Source organism: Oncorhynchus nerka, linkage group LG12, assembly GCF_034236695.1.
Source record: "Oncorhynchus nerka isolate Pitt River linkage group LG12, Oner_Uvic_2.0, whole genome shotgun sequence".
NCBI lineage: Eukaryota > Metazoa > Chordata > Actinopteri > Salmoniformes > Salmonidae > Oncorhynchus > Oncorhynchus nerka.
Window position 1 is genome coordinate 31958715 of NC_088407.1, and position 21609 is coordinate 31980323.

A 21609-nucleotide genomic window follows, 5' to 3' on the forward strand; every position below is an offset into this window, starting at 1 on the left:
ATACTAAAGGTTATTTAGAAAACATGATTACAATAATATAAAGACAACGTATGTAAACATCCATGTGTAAATAACAACCCTGTCCAGACATGTTTGGATAATATGTTGCGCCATTCAGAGATGCAATTTGTATCCTACTCTTTAACTTAACCTGTTTATGTTTTTACTGAGGTAAAAAAGTGTCCCAAGTGTCCTTTTTATTTATACTGTGCAATAATTGTATTTTATACACATATCCAGATGTGGTGAACATTTTAGGGATGGGAGAGATTCACTGAATATTTATTTGAATGGCTGTGGACAGGTTGAGGTTATCGGGACAGTAGCCTATTGCGCCCAAGTCTTAATTCGTTGGATAACAAAAGTAGGCTGTAATGATGAGTATAAAACTATTGTCTATAAAAGTGTGCTGTTTTCTGATTTACACAGTTTGGGTCATAATGGGAGGTCCAAGGCAGTTTAGATTAATTTGCATACAGGTAGGGACCAGGAAATCTGGTCCAAATACGGACGAAGTGGGCAGAGAAGAGACATATTTAATTAAGTGTAGACAACAAATCTCGATCAGATAGTGATCAAATCTTGATCGCAATGGCGACAACCATGTTTATGCAAGGTGTAATCATGGCTTCTGTCACATATACATTCATCTCACTCTCTCTCTCTCTCTGTCACAGAGTTGAAGGATTTCAACCTTCGAAGTCCGGTGAAGGCAGGGCCCTTCATGGCGGTGGACATCCCCCACAATATTCTGCTGAAGTACCGTAGCCATGGCCCCCCCATCACATGGACCCCTCTCAGCATCAGTCAGCTGCGCTATGTAGCTAATGAGCTGGATGGCCTGGCCGGGGGCTCAGACACTGTTGTAGTCATCAGTGTTTGGGCCCATTTCTGTACCTTCCCTGTGCAGGTTTACATTCGTCGACTCCGCCACATTCGAAGGGCGGTTGTGCGGCTTCTGAACCGGGCTCCGGGGACTGTGGTAGTGGTGCGCTCGGCAAACCTCCGGGCCCAAAGCCTAGAAGAGACCCTCATTGTCAGTGACTGGTTTTCGGTTCAGTTGGACGGGGTGATCAAGGCCATGTTTAGGGGCCTGAATATCAAGTTAGTGGATGCCTGGGAGATGACCCTTGCCCACCACCTCCCACACAATATCCACCCGCACCCTCCGATCATTAAGAACATGATAAACACTATCCTCTCTCACGTCTGCCCAGTGAAGAACTAGCAGAGAAATTACATTATTTCTGGCACAATTTAGAAAATAACTAGCATGGGTGGAGCGTTGTCCGACTAGGTTACATGATTCATCACTTGAGCCTGCTAAATTTTAACATCTACGAGCAAAAGGTATGTCTCAACACCATTTTAAGAGTCTAAATGACAATGGCATCCTACTAGCATATCTAGTGACAGAAAGATTGCCTCAAATCAACATGTAGCTTTTGTCCAGGCTGCGCTCTCCAAATTCCAAAGATTGTACAATGAAATCGTTTTTTTTTTTCTTACAGTTGTGGTTTTATTCTTTGTACTGTACCTCTGCTTTAAAAAAGAAAGGAATTCACTTTTCAATCAAAAAAAGGCATTTATGGAATTTTTTCAAAAGGTGTGTGAAACTGGTGATGTCAGTCTTTTTGTGCCCACTTTGGTTTTGGAGAAGTGTTTGACGGAAAGATACCAACCCAAGGGACACCTGCCCACGGGGCTCAAAAGTTTTAATGATAAGGTTTCGTTTTAATGATAAGATTGTGTCCAAGTGCCCTACAGAAACAAGGGTGTGCAGATTTGTTGGCGTCATGGTTGCACCACTACTACAGCAGAAACGGCCTGCTTCTCACCCAACCAGGTCAACAATGTTTCTCTGGTAATATGAGTCAGATCATTTTTCTTCCTCTAGCGAATCTCCAGGACCGCATTTTACATTCATAAACCAAAACCTCTCAAGTGTCGTTAACCATTTGTTTACACTTTATTCAGTCATGTTACATCATTGGCTAGCTAGCTAACAACCTTGTAACTTTACAAGTATATCCAAACATTTCAGGGCACAGAAAGAAAGGAAACGGGATGGCTTCTTCAGGAGATCAATGATCATAGCAATGAATGCATGACAGGTCTCTTGTATGTCATCATTACAAACCTGACATTTTTAAGGAGACAATGTACAATTGTCAATGTATGCTGAACAAAAATATATACCCAACATGTAAAGTGTTGGTCTCATGTTTCATGAGCTGAAATATAAGATCTCAGGAATGTTCCATATGCACAAAAAGCTTATTTCTCTCAAATATTGTGTACACATTGGTTTACATACCTATTAGTGAGAATTTCTCCTTTCCCAAGATAAGCCATCCACCTGACAGGTGTGGCATATCAAGAAACTAAGTAAACAGCATGATCATTGTGCTGAGGACAATAAATGGCCACTCTAAAATGTGCAGTTTTGTCACACAACACAATGCCACAGATGTATCAAGTTTTGATGGAGCACGCAATTGGCATGCTAACTGCAGGAATGTCCACCTGAGCTGTTGCCAGAGAATCTATTGTTCATTTCTCTACCATAAGCCGCCTCCAACGTCATTTTAGAGAATTTGGCAGTACGTCCAACTGGCCTCACAACACAGACCATGTGTAACCACGCCAGCCCAGGACCTCCACATCCAGCTTCTTCACCTGCGGGATCATCTGAGACCAACCACCCGGACAGCCGATGAAACTGTGAGTTGGCACAACCGAAGAATTTCTCCACAAACTGCCAGGAACTGTCTCAGCCGAAGCTGTGCTCTTCATGGATGAAACCCGGTTTCAGCTGTACTGGGCAGATGGCAGACGTATGGCTTCGTGTGTGCGACAAGTGCTACCAATTTATTTATATATATGTTTTTGTTTTTGCCCTGCCTGATCATCAACATTTTCTGGTGCGGTTGTTTTTCTAACGTTCCTTTATTGCCTGGTCAGACTCTGGCAAAATATCATCAAATCAGATGGGGCTAGTCATAGTTCAAGTCTTTGAGACAAATAAGCCAATCGGAGTGCTAGGGCGTGACAGACAATCCAGTCAGAGGCACTCGGTAGCAGTTATTTTGGTCTGTCTTCACCTAAAGGATTCTGTTGCTTTATCAGGTAAGAGAAGACTACAGATGGTGTTTATGCATGTATCAACAATCAAAGTTGATTTCAAGAAATATATATGGAAAGTTAAAATAGGAAAGCATATCTTAGGAAAGTTGTGTAGCCTCTTTATCCATTTTTTGACTTACAAATGAATTATATATAAACAAACATTAATTCTTAAAGAATATAAGTGATTAATTTGTCATGGGGGGAATTCCGACCTGAGTTAAGAACTAGTAAATGGAATAGAATTCCCTTTTTATGCACTTCTCTCTCTCTGGACCTTGAACTTAAGCATGAGAATAGCATGCTATTCACTAGCTATTTGTTGGGAGTGGAGATCGAATCAATGAAGGTGTGGCGGATGTGTGTCTACAGATATACCGTAATCTGAATTTGACTTTACAGGTGAGGAAGCCATGAGTAAGGTCAAGCAACCTGTCAGTTCCAAGTGCATTTAATTTTCTCCAGATCGAAATAACACCATTCTCCATGCACAGAAATGTATAAATTGACAATTGCTATTGATAAGAACTATAGAGCATTGGGAAAGTATTCTGATCCCTTGACTTTATCCATATTTAGTTACCTTATAGCCTTTTTTCTCTCATCAATCTACACCAAATACCCCATAATGAAACAGGTTTTTATACATTTTTACACGTTTATTTAAAAAAAGGAACATGTAAATATCACATTTACATAAGTATTCAGACCTTTTACTCAATACTTTGTTGAAGCACATTTGGCAGCGAATATAGCCTCGAGTCTTCTTGGGTATGACATTACAAGCTTGGCACACCTTTATTTGGGGAGTTTCTCCCATTCTTCTCTGCAGATCCTCTCAGGCGCTATCAGGTTGGATGGGGAGCGTCGCTGCACAGATATTTTCAGGTCTCTCCAGAGATGTTCGATCAGGGTCAAGTCCGGCCTCTGGCTGGGCCACTCAAGGACATTCAGAGACTTGTCCCAAAGCCACTCCTGCATTGTCTTGGCTGTGTGCTTAGGGTCATTGTACTGTTGGAAGGTGTACGTTTGCCCCGGGCTGAGATCCTGAGGGTTCTGGAGCAGCTTTTCATCAAGGATCTCTCTGTACTTTGCTCTGTTAATCTTTTCCTCGATCCTGACTAGTCTCCCGGTCCCTGCAGCTGAAAAACATCACCACAGCATGATGCTGCCACCACCATGCTTCACCGTAGGGATGGGGCCAGGTTTCCTCCACACGTGACGCTTGGAATTCAGGCCGAAGAGTTCAATCTTGGTTTCATCAGACCAGACAATCTTGTTTCTCATGGTCTGAGAGTCTTTAGGTGCCTTTTGGCGGGCTGTCATGTGCCTTTTACTGAGGAGGGGCTTCCGTCTGGCCACTCCCATAAAAGCCTGATTGGTGGAGTGTTGCAGAGATGGTTGTCCTTCTGGAAGGTTCTCCCATCTCCACAGAGGAAATCTGGAGCTCTGTTAGAGTGAACATTGGGTTCTCGGTCACCTCCCTGACCAAGGCCCTTCTCCCCCATTTAATAAATTTGGCCGGGCGTCCAGCATCAGGAAGAGCCTTGGTGGTTCCAAACATCTTCCATTTAAAAATAATGGGGGCCATCCACTGTGTTCTCGGGGACCTTCATAGCTGGAGAAATGTTTTGGTACCCTTCCCCAGACTTGTACCTCAACACAATCCTGTCTCAGAGCTCTATGGACAATTCCTTCAACCTCATGGCTTGGTTTTTGCTCTGGTATTTACTGTCAACTGTGGGACCTTATACAGTATATAACCTTATATAGCCTTTCCAAATCATGTCCAATCAATGAAATTTACCACAGGTGGACTTCAATCAAGTTGTAGAAACATCTCAAGGATGATCAATGGAAACAGGATGCACCTGAGCTCAATTTATTTTATTTTTTTATAAATTAAAAACCTGTTTTCATTTTGTCATTATAGGATATTGAGTATAGATTGATGAGGAAAACAAATAATTTAATACATTTTAGAATAAGACTAACGTATCAAAATATGGAAAAAGTCAGAGTCTGAATTGGTTCCGAAGGCACTGTAGGTAAATTAATAATCCGTTTGGATAAGGGGTTTGTAAATATGAATGACAATTGTTTTATATCTATTTTACCTTGTGATCGCTGGAAAGAAATGTGAAACCAGTCATGGAAACAAACTAAAAAGCATGTCAACACGACAGGTATTTATTCCCCTTTCCCACAGTGAAGTATGAAATGCGGTGTCGTTATGCAGAATTGAAATTGTATGTCCCAAGCTACCTACCAAGTCATTTCTGCGCTCTAGAATGTTTTGAATTACCGTAACACTTGAATGAAATACAGTCTCAAATCACTGCCTATCCCACATTAGGCATATACTATGATTCGATGAACAATAACATTTCATTTAAAGATAAATATGGAAGGTTAAAAAGCAAGCCTATCTTGGGAAAGTTATGTATAGCCTCTTTAATTAAAACTACTTCAAGATCGGTAACGTAGGCTAATGTGATTAGCATGAGGTTGTAAGAAACCAAAAAAATCCCAGGACATAGACATATCTGATATGTGCAGAAAAGCCTCTTTAAGGCATATTGATAGAACTGACCTTTTTCTGAGACAGCTTATTTGTCTATTCAGTCAATTAAGAGTGAATAAAAATTCATTAAACCCTGAAGAATTTAAAATGCACTAACATAATAAATTATTTGTGAAGCATCTAGCCCAAGGGTAGCCCAAGGCTTTTTGTCTCGAGGGCCACATCAGGATTTCGAAATTCAAAGGAGAGCCACACAGATTTATTACATGGAAACGGTGGCACCAACACTGGGAGGACTTTGTAACTATCATTCATTATTACTGTGGGTGTTACTTTTATGACTGGGAGCAATAAAGGGACAATCTGTAGTTCAAACAATTACAAACCAGGAACCCCCGCCACTGTTTTGGTTAACAGCTGAGGGATAGGGCTGGAAAAATGTAACCACTCTCAAATAGACACATCTATAGACAGTGCTACCAAGAAACATCCAGCGCTATGATGGTCCTCTGCTACAGAGGACAAGTTCATTAGAGTTACCAGCCTCAGAAATTGCAGCCCAAATAAATGCTTCACAGAGTTCAAGTAACAGACACATCCCAACATCAACTGTTCAGAGGAGACTGCGTGAATCAGGCCTTCATGGTCGAATTGCTGCAAAGAAACCAATGCTAAAGGACACTAATAAGAAGAAGAGACTTGCTTGGGCCAAGAAACACAAGCAATGGACATTAGACCAGTGGAAATCTGTTCTTTGGTCCAAATTTTAGATTTTTGGTTCCAACCGCCGTGTCTTTGTGAGACTCAGAGTAGATGAACGGATGATCTCTGCATGTGTGGTTCCCACAGTGAACCATGGAGGAGATGTGGGGCTGCTTTGCTGATGACACTGTCAATTATTTATTTAGAATTCAAGGCACACTTAACCAGCATGGCTACCACAGCATTCTGCAGCAATACGCCATCCCATCTGGTTTGTGTTTAGTGGGACTATAATTTGTTTTTCAACAGGACAATGGCCCAAAACACCTCCAGGCTGTGTAAGGGCTATTTGACCAAGAAGGAGAGTGATGGAGTGCTGCATCAGATGACCTGGCCTCAACCCAATTGCGATGGTTTGGGATGAGTTGGACTGCAGAGTGTAGGAAAAGCAGCCCACAAGTGCTCAGCATATGTGGGAACTCCTTCAAGACTATTGGAAAAGCATTCCAGGTGAAGCTGGTTCAGAGAATGCCAAGAGTGTGCAAAGCTGTCATCAAGACAAAGGGTGGCTACTTTGAAGAATCTAAAACCTAAAATATATTTTAATTGGTTTAACACTTTTTTTGGTTACTACATGATTCCATGTGTGTTATTTCATAGTTTTGATGTCCTCACTATTCTACAGTTTAGCAAATATTAAAAATAAAGAAAAACCCTTGAATGAGTAGGTGGGTCCAAACTTTTGAATGGTACTGTATGTTACAGAACTTTGGTTTCACTAATAAATATGTTCAACTGCGGCCTCCCGAGTGGCACAGTGGTCTAAGGCACTGCATCGCAGTGCTAGCTGTGCCACTAGAGATTCTGGGTTCGAGCCCAGGATTTGTTGCAGCCGGCCACGACCGGGAGGCCCATGCGTCGGCGCACAATTGGCCCAGTGTCGGGAGGGTTTGGCTGGCAGGGATATCCTTGTCTCATCGCGCATTAGCGACTCCTGTGGCGGGCTTAGCGCAGTGCACGCTGACACTGTTGCCAGGTGTACGGTGTTTCCTCCGACACATTGGTGTGGCTGGCTTCCGGGTTGGATGGGTATTGTGTCAAGAAGCAGTGCGGCTTGGTTGGGTTGTGCTTCGGAGGACGGCTCTTGGTTGGGTTGTGTTTCGGAGGAAGCATGGCTCTTGACCTTCACCTCTCCCGAGGCCGTACGGGAGTTGCAGCGATGGATACCATGAAATTGGGGTCAAATAATAAAAGTATATATATTTTGAACTGGAACCAAAGTACCGTATCTGTTTCTGTCTTCTGTCATTTTAAAATAGGATAGATGGGCTATATGGTCTACTACGGTATAGGTCAAATGTGATAGTCCGCCTATAACCAGCCTGAGTAGGCCTATAACTAAATTCCTATTCTATTCAAAGTTTAGAGAAATTAATAAAATGTTAAATTAGCTATAATCAGGGTGGTTAATGCGGGTCAATGTGAAGAAAAATCCACCTGCACTCGGCCCCGCCTCACCTAAGCCAATCAAGAGGTACTTCTGCGTTGCCTCTTTGGCGTACGACTAACTTTTTACTTAACAGTACGTGTTAAAATGAATAGACGATGAGTAAATAGTATGCAGTTTAAGTATGTAGTACGCTATGATGGGTATTTCACATTGCCTGTGTCTTCTTTCAGGTCTGTGTGCTTCTCTCACAATGGACTTTAAAGGTGCGTATCTGTGTTCTAGACCCTTGCCATGTGGCTTGACGGTTTTTGAAACTGCACTTGAAGAAACTTTCAAAGTTCTTGAAATCCGGATTGACTGACCTTCATGTTTTCAAGTAATGATGGACTGTCGGTTCTCTTTGCTTATTTGAGCTGTTGTTGCCATCATATGGACTTGGCCTTTTACCAAATAGGGCTATCTTCTGTATACCACTCCTACCATGTCACAACACAACTGATTGGCTCAAACACATTAAGAAGGAAAGAAATTCCACAAATTACCTTTTAACAAGGCACACCTGTTAATTGAAATGCATTACAGATGACTAGACTACCTCATGAAGCTGATTTAGAGAATGCCAAGAGTGTGCAAAGCTGTCATCACAGCAAACATTTGCCCATTATTCTCTTCAAAATCCTTCAAGCTCTGTCAAACGTGTTGTTGATCATTGCTAGACAACCATTTTCAGGTCTTTCCATAGATTTTCAAGTAGACTTAAGTCAAAACTGTAACTCGGCAACTCCGGAACATTCACTGTCTTCTTGGTAAGCAACTCCAGTGTATATTTGGGCCTTGTGTTTTAGGTTATTGTCCTGCTGAAAGGTGAATTAATCTTCCAGTGGCTGGTGGGAAGCAGACAGAACTGGGTTTTCCTCTAGGATTTTTCCTGTGCTTAACTCCATTCCGTTTATTTTTTATCCTGAAAAACTCCCCAGTCCTTAACGATTACAAGTATACCCATAACATGATGCAGCCACCACTATGCTTGAAAATATGGAGAGTGTTACTCAGTAATGTGTCATATTGGATTTGCCCCAAACTTACTGTAACACTTTGTTTTCAGGACAAAAAGTGAATTGCTTTGCCAATTTGTAGTATTACTTTAGTGCCTTGTTGCAAACAAGATGCATGTTTTGGAATATTTGGTCTTTGATCTTTGTGGTTGAATCTGTGTTTGAAATGTACTGCTGTACTCAACTGAGGGACCTTACAGATAATTGTATGTGTGGGGTATAGAGTTTAGGTAGTCATTGAAAAACCATGTTGAACACTTATTGCACAATTCATGCAACGTATATGATTATGTTACTGTTTACTCCTGGACTTATTTAGGCTTGCCTAAACAAAGGGGTTGCATACGTATTCACTCAAGGCATTTCAGCTTTTCTTTTTGAATTAATTTGTACACATTTTTTAAAACATAAATCCTCTTAGGCCAGTAAATACAAATCTTGATTTAATCCATTTTAAATTCAGGCTGGAACAAAACAACATTGTTGATAAAGGTCAAGGTCTTGACAAAGGTCTTTGTGTGAATACTTTCTGAAGGCACTGTAGCTAGGTACAGTACTATCTTTTTAATGTCAGAGGTCTCCCACCCGGGGGGCCATGGCTAAGATATAGATAGCAAGGGCCTATACCAAGGGTATTCACCTCTTACCCTTGCTGGTTTTCTGTTCTACCTGATAATTAATTTCACCCACCTGGTGTCCCAGGCCTAAATCAGTCCCTGATTGATTTAGAGCAGGGGTGTCAAAGTCAAATGGACGGAGGGCCAAATAAAAAAATCAGCTACAAGACGAGGGCCGGACTGTTCGAATGTTCATTGAAAATTTTTTAAATGACGCATATAGTCTAGTGAACCTAATTGAACCTACTGAAAACCTAACAAATATATTACAATATGATCAGATAAATAAAGCAATATTTTCTTATGGCTCTGTCAGTAATCTTTAATTTTCAACAGACACAAAAGACAAATTTCCTTTATATAAATATCCCCATAACATGAACATTAAATGAAAGAAACCGGTATTCAAGGCACCATCAGTAGACTATATTTTCTATTTTAGCAAAAGTGGGCTAAATTTACTTCAAAGAAAAAACAATAATAGCAATTTTCTATCATCCACTCAACTGAAATATTTTTAAAATATAATTGGATTGAAATACAAAAAAATAAAGTGCAAAAATCTATTAATCAAAAACAACACTTTGTTTAAGGAGAAGTAACATGCAGTGAAAACAAATATTAAATTTTAACTTTTAAACTTGAACTGAGTAAAAACTCTAAATATGTGATTGCACAGTAATGTTCACTTGTTTGAGGTTGAGGGTGATACTTGGTGGTGTCCCATCTTTTCCACAAGTTCATCAATGTTGGGGTAAGGCTCTGAGCTGAAGAAATCCTCAGAATTGAGTGGAGGTGTTCAGCAGTAAGTCGACTTCTGTGTGATGTTTTGTTCAGGTTCATCAAAGAAAACAGTTGTTCACACAGGTATGTGCTGCCAAACATAGACAACGTTTGAGCAGCCTGGATGCGCAGCTGGGGCATTGTGCCGGGAGGAAACGGGCGAACTCCGCAGCACCCACTGCCGCATATTTTGCCCTCAGTGCATCATTGCATTGGAGGTCAATCAACTCCATTTGGAGGTTTGGTGGTGAGCTTTCCACGTCAACAGCAAATGGGTTACCGAGCAGTTCCAACCTGCTTTTTGTGCTTCAAAGTCAGCAAATCGGCGTCGAAAGTCAGCGGCAAGCATACCTATTTTATCAGCCAACTGTGTGCTCGGGAACGCACTGGTAGAGAGCTTCTCTTTCATGGTCTGGCAGCTGGGAAAGTGGCTCAAATTTTCTTTCCGCATCTGCGTCTCCCACAGAGTCAGTTTGGTTTTAAATGCCTTCACTGTACTGTACATATCAGAGATGACACGATCCCGACCCTGCAGCTGCAAGTTTATTGCATTCAGATGACTCGTAATGTCACACAGAAAAGCCATTTCACACAGAAACATTTCGTCTCGGAGTTGTGTTGTGTCTTTCCCTTTGCTGTCCAAGAACAGACAAATCTCCTCACGAAGCTCGAAACATCTTTGAAGCACCTTTCCCTGGCTTAGCCATCGCACCTCTGTGTGATAAGGCAAATCACCATGCTCCGTTTCTAACTCCGTCAGAAATGCCTTGAACTGGCGGTGATTCAAACCTTTGGCTCTGATAAAGTTAACTGTGCGCGTGATGATGCTCATTACATGCTCCATTTTCAAGGCTTTACCGCACAACGCTTCCTGGTGTATGATACAATGATAAGCTGTCAGCTCACCTGTCGCGTTTTCCTCTTGCATCTTTTCCCGTATCTTCGCCACCAGTCCGCTCCTGTGTCCACACATCGCAGGTGCTCCGTCGGTTGTCAAACCCACGAGTTTTTCCCAAGGCAGCTCCATCTCATTTACACATCTTGACACCTCTTCATACAAATCATGCCCCGTAGTTGTGCCATGCATAGGACGTAAAGCCAAAAACTCCTCTGTCACGCTTAGGTTGGAGTCCACTCGCGGATGAAAATTGACAACTGGGCAATGTCAGAAATGTCGGTGCTCTCATCCACAGCCAAGGAATATGCAATAAAATCTTTTCCCTTTTTCACAAGCTGCTCTTTTAGATTGATGGACAACTGGTCTACTCTCTCGGCAATGGTGTTTCTGCTCAGACTCACATTTAAAAAGAGTTGCCTTTTTCTGGGCAAACTTCGTCACAAACTTTAATCATGCAGTTTTTGATGAAATCCCCCTCCGTAAATGGCCGGGCTGATTTAGCGATCTCTTCTGCCAAAATAAAACTGGCCTTGACAGCAGCCTGGCCTTGTGATTTGGCTTTTTTGAACAGAGCCTGTCGAGATTTGAGGCCTCGTTTTAATTCCTCTGCCTTTTGTAGCCTTTGTTCCATGTCCATATTCTTGTTTTTGTCCGCGTGTTTCGTTTCATAATGTCGTCTCAGATTATACTCTTTCAGTACCGCCACACTTTCTCCACACAGAAGACACACAGGTTTTCCAGCTACCTTCGTGAACATATACTCCGACTCCCACCTTGTTTGAAACCCCCGGTTCTCAGTATCCACCTTCCGTTTTGCCATTTTTGATGGGTATCTGAAAGTTAATTTTACTGTGATGCTGACGACTGCTGTGCCAATAAATATTGAAATGAAGCAGCCTACTGCTCGGTGCGTCACCTTTGCATTGTGGGAAATGTAGTATTGGTGCGTGTAAAAGATCTGCGGGCTGCCGGCTTGCTGCGGGCCGGTTCTAATAATAAATCAAGATCATCCCAGGGGCCGTAAAAAACCTTCTTGCGGGCCGGATGTGGCCCGCGGGCCTTGACTCTGACATATGTGATTTAGAGGGTAACAATTAAAAAACACAGTGGAACTTGTTGAGTTTGAGGGGTCTATACGGTAAGTGGTGAACCGTCAGGGCCTTCTAGGCCTTCATAAAAGGCCAAAGGATTTCTTAAAAATGTATGTCTTACATACATTTAGTTTTAATTTCCATTTAATCTTCACAGTAATTGTAATAATTTTCAGATTTCATCTCTTCAGTTTGTGTTGGAAAGAGAAGGGTTAATACTGAAAAGGAAATTCTCCAGTCGGCACTTCTGGGTAGAAAACTATAGCTAGCTCAGCCAGCCATTGGCTAGGTCTTCAGAAGCTGGACAGAAGGCCTCTGTTCAGCTTCTGTGTTAGAGCAGAATTTTGGAGTGACAGTGGAATGAACCAATCAAATTTTGGATTGCAATGGATGTGAAAAGTTTTTTAATATTTTTTTTAAGAGACGTGTCTACGAAGGCCTAAACTCACTACTGAGAGCGCAAGAGGTAATGAATTCATAATACAGAATAGCAGGCTAATAATAGCCAATCGAGTAGGTGGTGGCAATACAGTAATACAAAGGCTTTGATGATTTGAATCAGGTGTGTAGTGCTAGGGCAAAAACAAAACTGTACACCCCTTTGGGTCACCAAGACCAGGATTGAGAACCACTGCACTAATAGGTTGTAGTCTGCCATGAAACCTTGAAGAAGAAGCGAGCGCAATAGAAAATAATTTGTGTTTCAAGCAGTAGTTTTCCCACGCTAACGCTATAAAACGTTCACTAGCTTGTGTATTAGTAGTGTGACAATGGAGACAATGTTATCAGCCGTGGATGTTGTTGCACATTTTCTAGCATCACTTCTTTCAAATGTTGTTTACAAATGATCATAATCTGGTGCGTTGCACTGTTTTTTTGTTGCAGTTCGCTTGCTGTTAGCTATCTCTTTGAAAATAATGACTGAAACATTTCAGCATTTCAACTTTAGATGGACGGTTAGTGTGATGAAAGTGATCAAATGTACTAGCTAGCTGGTTTGTCAATTTAATTTTGGACATGGAATGGTGGTGCTCTTGTATTGTTCTGACTAGATGGGGCCTACTGGAGTGAATGGGCTGCTTACACTTTAATATTATTTGATGTTTTGCAGTTGCAAATGAGAACTTGTTCTCAACTAGCCTACCTGGTTAAATAAAGGTGAAATAAAAAAATAAAATAAAATGTTGTGTGTGACTGCTGTCTCCTGTCGTCTATCAGCCGTGTCTGTGTTTGACCAAAATGGGCTCTCCTTCAGCGCCATGGAGTGCACAGGTATTATGGTCGCTGTCCTTTCAACACCATGAGCCTGTCACCATTGATGTGACACTGTTGTTGATGCTATTGACTGGTGTTGGCTACCATATGTTGTGTAAACAGTGCATTATTTTATGCTGTGGGTCATGATGTGTCCATGCTGTTTCTGTCTCTCTGCGTGTGCCAGCCCGAAGCGCCGCCAAGCCTGTCTGATTCATTCATAATGTCATCAATAATTGCTCCTCCTTCACTAGAACTAGAATGGTCCAGACTACAGAATATATAATGTTGGGCGCATTAAGTGATGTTATGATCTAGATTTTTTTTTATTTTTAATATATATATATATTAGTTCATATTGAAAGATTTTTGTCCCTCTGAAGGTCCTATAATTACGGTTCGCCACCGCTAAGAAATTGTATGCAATATTATAAAATTAGTTGTTTGGATCCTGGATGCTTATTGGTTGATAGCAGGGAGTTATTCACCACAATCCCCAGGTAATGGCTGTTAAAAGTTCCATTTTAAACTATCATGTGCCTTCACTGTCCCACAACCCAGCCAGTCAATTCATAAACTTATTCTTCCCTGGAAGATGTCAAATGTATTTCCCCATGCTACTAGGCTAGCATTTGGTTAGCAACAGTTGGGGTTTGTCCAAACCTTGCTGCTCAGATTCTCTGACCTGCTCGGCAATGTTGCAGTTTATTTTTCTGCGATCTCCATCATGCCATAGAGAATGAATATGTTTGGACGAGACTGACTGCTTCTCTGAGCCAGGCGAATTAATTTATCAGGATCCAGGAAATGGCAAATGAAAAGGCACAGTTTGCTGTCATTTCAGCAGCTTGATGTGATTGTGTGTTAGCTTTAGTTGGCTAGCTAGTAACATTGTCCCCAGGCTCTAATTGCCAGCGTATTGAATCTGGTAACGGTGTGGGACTGTTTGGAACTTATGGTGTGTACATTTACTGAGTGACGGGAGAGGGAGGGAGCCGGCATTAGATGGGACTTAGAAAAATGGCAAAAATCGCAAATCAAAATCATTAACCATATTATACATTTTTTGGGGATAGCAATCAGCATGTTTGGCTATCAACTTCAGAATCTCAGAACTAACGACGGACTTTTTCCATGACATACATTTACATTTAAGTCATTTAGCAGACGCTCTTATCCAGAGCGATTTACAAATTGGTGCATTCACCTTATGACATCCAGTGGAACCTATCATATGGTGTTATCATATGAATAAAAATATATTTACTGATTTTAAAATACAGTTTTTAATCAAATAATGTTAATCTTTTTTTTAAATATATGTTGGCAACCGTTTTATAAAAGCCCTTAAACATGGTAATTACTGTGAATAGCATCCTCCTAAGGGTTGTTTCCCCAGCCCTTCGCGACCAGCCTGATTAAACAACGGGTTCGTCTAATACTGAATGCTGATTGGTTAAAACCACATTCCAGACGTTGTCTATTCCACAAGTTATCACAGGCTAAATCTATGGCGTTAAAATGCCTATTTACCCTGTTCCATCTGACTGCACAATCCACTGTCTCACCAGCTCAGCCAGGCAATTTAGAAACTTGATCACCACTATAAAAAGCATCTAGACATTGTCTAATTTATTTTAAACGACTGTAACATTTAGTTTTCAACCACGGATATTCGTATAAACCTTGCGGTCTGTCTCTGGCATGTGCAACATTGTTTCAATATTCAAATTCGATCTCCAGCTGTCCCATAGTAATGAAAGTGTCGGGATGAGACAGACAGGTAGGCAGCTTTTCTTAGCCAGTCGAAATCATGAATCAGCATAATTTTATGGACATACACAAAACTATCAATAGAAAACATAAAACAAAACAAAGTGCAGCTAGTTTGAAGTCTGTCCAGCTTCAGTTGGGAGTGATTGTGTTAGCTGTGTTGTTGGCTAGCTCCTCTGAACAACAGTGTCCCGACGAGAGAGCACATTTTCTATGCCAGGTAAAATCGCGCATCAATAGCTCATTGTTATGGATGTGTCCAAATAAATGTCACTTATTCAAATAATGATGCACTTCGTATTTGTTTATGTTGGTAACCCGCTGTATAAAAGTGACAATGCCTTCGAAGCCAGTGTTTGCAGGATATATTGGTGAAATGAGGTGTCATCCTTTCTTTAAAACTTTTATTTTTTAAACTTTTTGGAGTTCACCAATATATCAACACTGGGTTCGAAGGCATTATCACATTTCCCAATGTTTCTTGAACTTGGGATTTCTTTTGAACCTATCTTGTATTGTTATATATCATGCTAATTAGTCTTGTCATGTATTCCCCCAGAATTGATCAGTGTCATTATCATTACCAGTATCGGTTCAATTATCCCCTACACCCATATTTTTATAGGTAAGTAGAAGTTCACTTTGTACAAATAATGACAATGAAAAACAAATAGTGAATGCATCTCCATCATGGAAAAAATTATGATACATCTTGTTCTTTATTCCCCCAGCGTTGATCTCTCTCATCATCCGCTGTGTTGTTACAATCCTTGTTTCAGTTATCCCCTTGGTCCACTTTGTCATAGGTAAGTAGTAGTGAAGAAATACCATTTCGCAAAAACATTATTGCATAACCATTATGCAAAAGCTACCCTTCTAAAATTCATTTACCTCTCTATCTTTAGGTGCTGAGTGCTTCAATGACTGCCCTGTTATGTTCTTCATCCCTATCTACCTGATAGGGTTGGGATGTTTTTATGTGGTCCTGGTGTTACTGTCTATGTTTATGGCCATCAAAGACTGTCAAGGGTTCTGCTCATGGGTCATATGGATCAGTCTGCTCATTCTGATGTTCTGCATCTTTGCTGGTGAGCGAGATTCCCAATCCAGACATATGTGGCACTGTTTGAACTTATTTTGAAAATGCATCCTTTCTCCCTTCCTTCAAGGAACAATCATGGCACACACATTGTTGGTCCCATCTTTCATGAGCTGAAATCAAAGATCCCAGAAATGTTCCATACGGACAAAAAGCTTATTTCTCTCAAATGTTGTGCACAAAGTTGTTAACATCCCTTTTAGTGAGCATTTTATACTTTGTCAAGGTAATCCATCCACCTGACAGGTGTGGCATATTTTGTCACACAACAGGACTTTAAGTCATTTCCACCAGAGCTGTTTGCCAGAGAATTTAATGTTCAGTTCTCCATCATAAGCTGCCTCCAACGTTGTTTTAAAGAATTTGGCTGTACGTCCAACCGGCCTCACAACCGCAGGCCACATGTAACCACACCAGTCCAGGACGTCCACATCCGACATGTTGCCTTTATTTTTGTTCAGTATATTTTAGCTAGCTTGATAAGCTAGCTTACATTGCTAATAATAAAGTTGGCTACCTTGCTTAACATTGTAAATCGGGTACAGCTAGCTACATTATCAATATGGTTGAAAAGGTGAAAGGTCAGTTTTCTCCGTTTCCCATTTGTAATTACAACTTGGAGGGTCATTCATGTAAAATTTCCCTTTCGGAAATCCAAACTTCCGATAACTTCAACAGCATGTAAACACCCCACTAGACTCCTAGTCTCCAAATTTGATACATAGGTTCCTCTCCTTACAAGGAAGAAATTTGTTTCAGGGATCCACCATGATCCAAGAGCTGTGAGTCCAATTTCAACTGATGGTGGTAGTATGGCACCGGCTTGGACTCTGTCAATTATAACGTTATAAATATGTTATATTTATACATTTATTTCCCTACCACTTTATCTACTATAGGTAGTGGGGTTGTTTTCTCTGTATTTCAAACAACAAGCTACAACCCGACCCTCAGCGACGGGAGCTCCAACCAGACCATTGCCAACGAGAGCTACAACCATACCTTCTGCAGTGGGAGCAACAACCAGTCCATCACCAACCCAGAGTACTGCAACAAAACTCTATACCTGTTTGCATTCTCTACCTCTCTGATATGGATCCTTATGGTTGTTCTGTTAACGGTTGGCCTCAAGTTCTATGGCTGCGTCAGAATTGAGATGATCTTAAAGAGCTTGGGGTTGTGGTTGTTAGGTCATGACCCTATTTATTTGTGTTTCGGAGAGTCCACTATACAGTCATACTCATATGGAGGCTATTATGAAAGGCAGCCCACAGGTGCTTTAGTTGATTGTTAAAGCTTTGGGTTACATTTTTGGAGGATGAGAACATCTTCAGAGAACTTGACCAATTAAAAGTGGATAGAAAGTATTAATGGACCTGTATACCTTTTTAAATAATTTAATCTTGGAGTACTCCTTTTGTCTTTTCAAGGCATGTCTGGTTGATTATGCCTGCTTCAAAACGATTAGAGGAAAAAGTGTTTATTTACAGTTGTGCTTTCATTCTTTGTACTCTACCTTTTTGATTCAAAATATAGCCTGTTAGAGAAATGGTTTGATAGTGTAAAGTGAATGGGTCATGCAGTTTGACATACTTTATCACAAAAAGGGACAACCTACTACACCACCACTTTCAATCTATGCGCTTGATATCTGACCAACAGATCACTGACCATTTCGAATCCCACCGTACCTTCTCCGCTGTGCAATCCAGCTTCCGAGCTGGTCACGGGTGCACCTCAGCCACCCTCAAGGTACAAAACAATATCATAACCGCCATCGATAAAAGACAGTACTGTGCAGCCATCTTCATCGACCTGGCCAAGGCTTTCGACTCAGTCAATCACCGTATTCTTATCGGCAGACTCAACAGCCTTGGTTTCTCAAATGACTGCTTCGCTTGGTTCACCAACTACTTCTCAGAGTTCAGTGTGTCAAATCGGAGGGCCTGTTGTCCGGACCTCTGGCAGTCTCTATGGGGGTACCACAGGGTTCAATTCTCAGGCCGAATCTTTTCTCTGTATATTTCAACGATGTCGCTCTTGCTGCAGGTGATACCCTGACCCACCTCTATGCAGACGACACCATTCTGTATCTGGCCCTTCTTTGGACACTGTTAACAAACCTCCAAATGAGCTTCAATGCCATACAACACTCCTTCCGTGGCCTCCAACTGCTCCTAAACGCTAGTAAAACTAAATGCATGCTTTTGAACCGTTCGCTGCCCGCGCCCACCCGACTAGCATCACTACTCTGGATGGTTCTGACTTAGAATATGTGAACAACTACAAATACCTAGTTGTCTGGCTGGACTGTAAACTCTCCTTCCAGACTCATATTAAACATCTCAAATCGGCTTCTTATTTCGCAACAAAGCCTCCTTTACTCGCCGCCAAACACCCTCGTAAAACTGACTATCCTACCGAACTTCGACGATGTAATTTACAAAATAGCCTCCAACACTCTACTCAGCCAACTGGATGCAGTCTATCACAGTGCCATCCGTTTTGTCACCAAAACCCCATCTACCATCCACTACTGCCTCCTGTATGCTCTAGTCGGCTGGCCCTCGCTACATACTTGTCACCAGGTCATCTATAAATCTATGCTAGGTAAAGCTCCGCCTTATCTCAGCTCACTGGTCATCCCCAAAGCCAACACCTCCTTTGACCGCCTTTCCTTCCAGTTCTCTGCTGCCAATGACTGGAACGAATTGCAAAAACTGCTGAAGCTGGAGACTTTTATATTTCCCTCACTAACTTTAAACATCAGATATCTGAGCAGCTAACTGATCGCTGCAGCTGTACACACTCCTTGTTGTCCCCAGTCCACCTGGCCGTGCTGCTGCTCCAGTTTCAACTGTTCTGCCTACGGCTATGGAACCCTGACCTGTTCACTGTGCTTACTATTATTTGACCATGCTGGTCATTTATGGACATTTGAACATCTTGGCCATGTTCTGTTATAATCTTCACCCGGCACAGCCAGAAGAGGACTGGCCACCCCTCAGCCTGGTTTCTTTCTAGGTTTTGGCCTTTCTTGGGAGTCTTTCCTAGCCTACACCTGTATTGCTTGCTGTTTGGGGTTTTAGGCTGGGTTTCTGTACAGCACTTTGATAAATCAGCTGATGTAAGAAGGGCTATATAAATTAATTTGATTTGATTTCCATAGCCCGTCTGTAAATAGCCCATCCAGTCTACCTACCTCATCCCCATATTGTTTTTATTTACTTTTCTGCTCTTTTGCACAACAGTATTTCTACTTGCACATCTATCACTCCAGTATTAATTTGCTAAATTGTAATTACCTCGCTCCTATGGCCTATTTATTGCCTTACCTCCTCACGCCATTTGCACACACTGTATATAGACTTTCTTTTTTTTTCTATTGTGTTATTGACTGTACGCTTGTTTATTCCATGTGTAACTCTGTTATTGTTTGTGTGGCACTGCTTTGCTTTATCTTGGCCAGGGCGCTGTTGTAAATGAGAACTTGTTCTCAACTTGCCTACCTGGTTAAATAAAGGTGAAATAAATCAAATATCTGCCAGCCATATTTGTGCCCCAGAATAATACAAACAAGTTTGGTTTTCCTTTTCTCCTCCTGCAGCCTACACCTGCATCCAATTTGACTGGACATGAGTAGAGAGGGAGAGGGAAGGAGTCTTGGTTAACATATTTAATCCCAATGTAATTTAGGAGGGTGAAAGCTGCATGTCAGCAGTAACAAAAGAGGGGTTTGTGGTCGCTTGAAAGGTTTTCATGACAGCTGGGTTACAGTTACTCTTTTTGTTTGGTTATCATCTGACAAGCCGTGCTGATGAGGTGGACAGACGGCACATAGCTGGAATAGTTCCTCCTCTGAAGATGATTTGTTCGATAACATAGAAAAATGCTATAGTTTTTCACCCAAACGCATTCAACTACTGTATTGTAACATATTGCATGTTTGACTCCACTCACTATAACATTTTAGTTTTCACCTGCCCCAGCAAAATATACTGTACATAGCTTACAGTAACAGGACATGGGGTAAGTCGAAGTGAAGCTTGTCATTTGTGTTCCGACTGTGTTCCCTGCATCTCCTCTCATATTTCAACGAAACGGTCCCCACCGCAGCCAAGGAATGCATCTCATGCCATAAATCTGGGCCTTGATAGGAACTTGGCTGCCCGACAGCAGTGCAGCACAGCTATGTGATGTACACTGTATGGTAAAAAATGTTTTAAGGTGAACATTACCACCGTGAAGGAGGATGTAATGTACAGGGGTATAAGGACAAGGTCTCCTACAAAGAAGGAATTGGGGGAAATGGCAGAACAACGAAAACCAACCTGTCTCACCTTCTCCTGGGGATCCTGCTGTTGACATTCCTTCACTAGCAAATCACTATGATCGAATGAAGAATAGGCCTACATGTCTCTACTGTGGTCGGACTTTGTCATTTGGCACATGCTGTACAGCTATGCTCCGATCCCATTATAGCAGACGGGCAGTATCTTCTGTCGTCTCCTGAGTTAAAGCGCCCCCTGTTGTCTGAATGCACGATGGTGTGACAGTTTGAGAGAGACCGTGTGTTTGTGTGGTGTTGGGCACGGTTCTTCAGAGAGGAGGGAGTTAATGAAAAAGCCAGCCGGTACTCTGTGCCAGGTTTGTTTGTCATATCTCTCTTGTCTGTGCCTTATGCAAATAGGCAGGGGGGCTGCGCAAGAGGATCCATGGGAAACTGGTGGAGCTAATCCACCACGTTGAAGAGTCTAGGAGAGGAGGACTTTTCAATACAACCCCCCCCCCCCATTTAACCCCCTCCTAACACACACAAGCGCACACAAAAACACGCACAACCGAACACCTGTTTCTATTCCACACCTCAATATGTGTGTAAATCCCACGGTCTGAAGAACATCCAAACCTATATGTCCCACACTAATTGGCCTCAGTGTGTTGATTGTGGATGTCATACCACAAGGAAAAACATTTGATTATGAAAAAAAAGACAATTTGTATGGGAATTGTCAGTGTTTTTTTCCCAAATAATTAAGCTATGATTGGTTTTATTGATATAAAAAAAGACTTACAGTGCCTAGTTAATTAACTATACACACCCCTCGCTCCGTCTACATTTTGCTGCTGTAAAATTTTAGCTATATTATTTGTTTCCTACAGATCTACACAACCCCTCAACATTTTCATATTAAATACAATTATTAAGCATTTTCCAAATGAATAAGAAGATGTAA

At 41.6% G+C, this 21609-nt stretch overlaps 1 protein-coding gene across 4 annotated transcripts in view; it reads left to right on the top strand.

Moving 5' to 3' along the window:
* The window catches only part of LOC115138102 (NXPE family member 3-like), a 28637-nt gene extending 10898 nt beyond the window's left edge, over positions 1–17739 (top strand). For 3 of the 4 annotated variants that reach the window (XM_065025494.1, XM_029674586.2, XM_029674585.2), the window contains 4 exons: positions 15833–15898; positions 16005–16079; positions 16179–16361; positions 17272–17739. In XM_065025494.1, coding sequence (XP_064881566.1) covers positions 15833–15898; positions 16005–16079; positions 16179–16361; positions 17272–17666 — 719 coding nt within the window. In that variant the 3' untranslated portion in view covers positions 17667–17739. Of the gene's footprint in view, positions 1–677; positions 9367–15832; positions 15899–16004; positions 16080–16178; positions 16362–17271 lie in introns of those variants that run through there. The other variant, XM_029674588.2, reaches the window with a different exon arrangement.
* The last annotated feature ends 3870 nt before the right edge of the window (positions 17740–21609 follow it).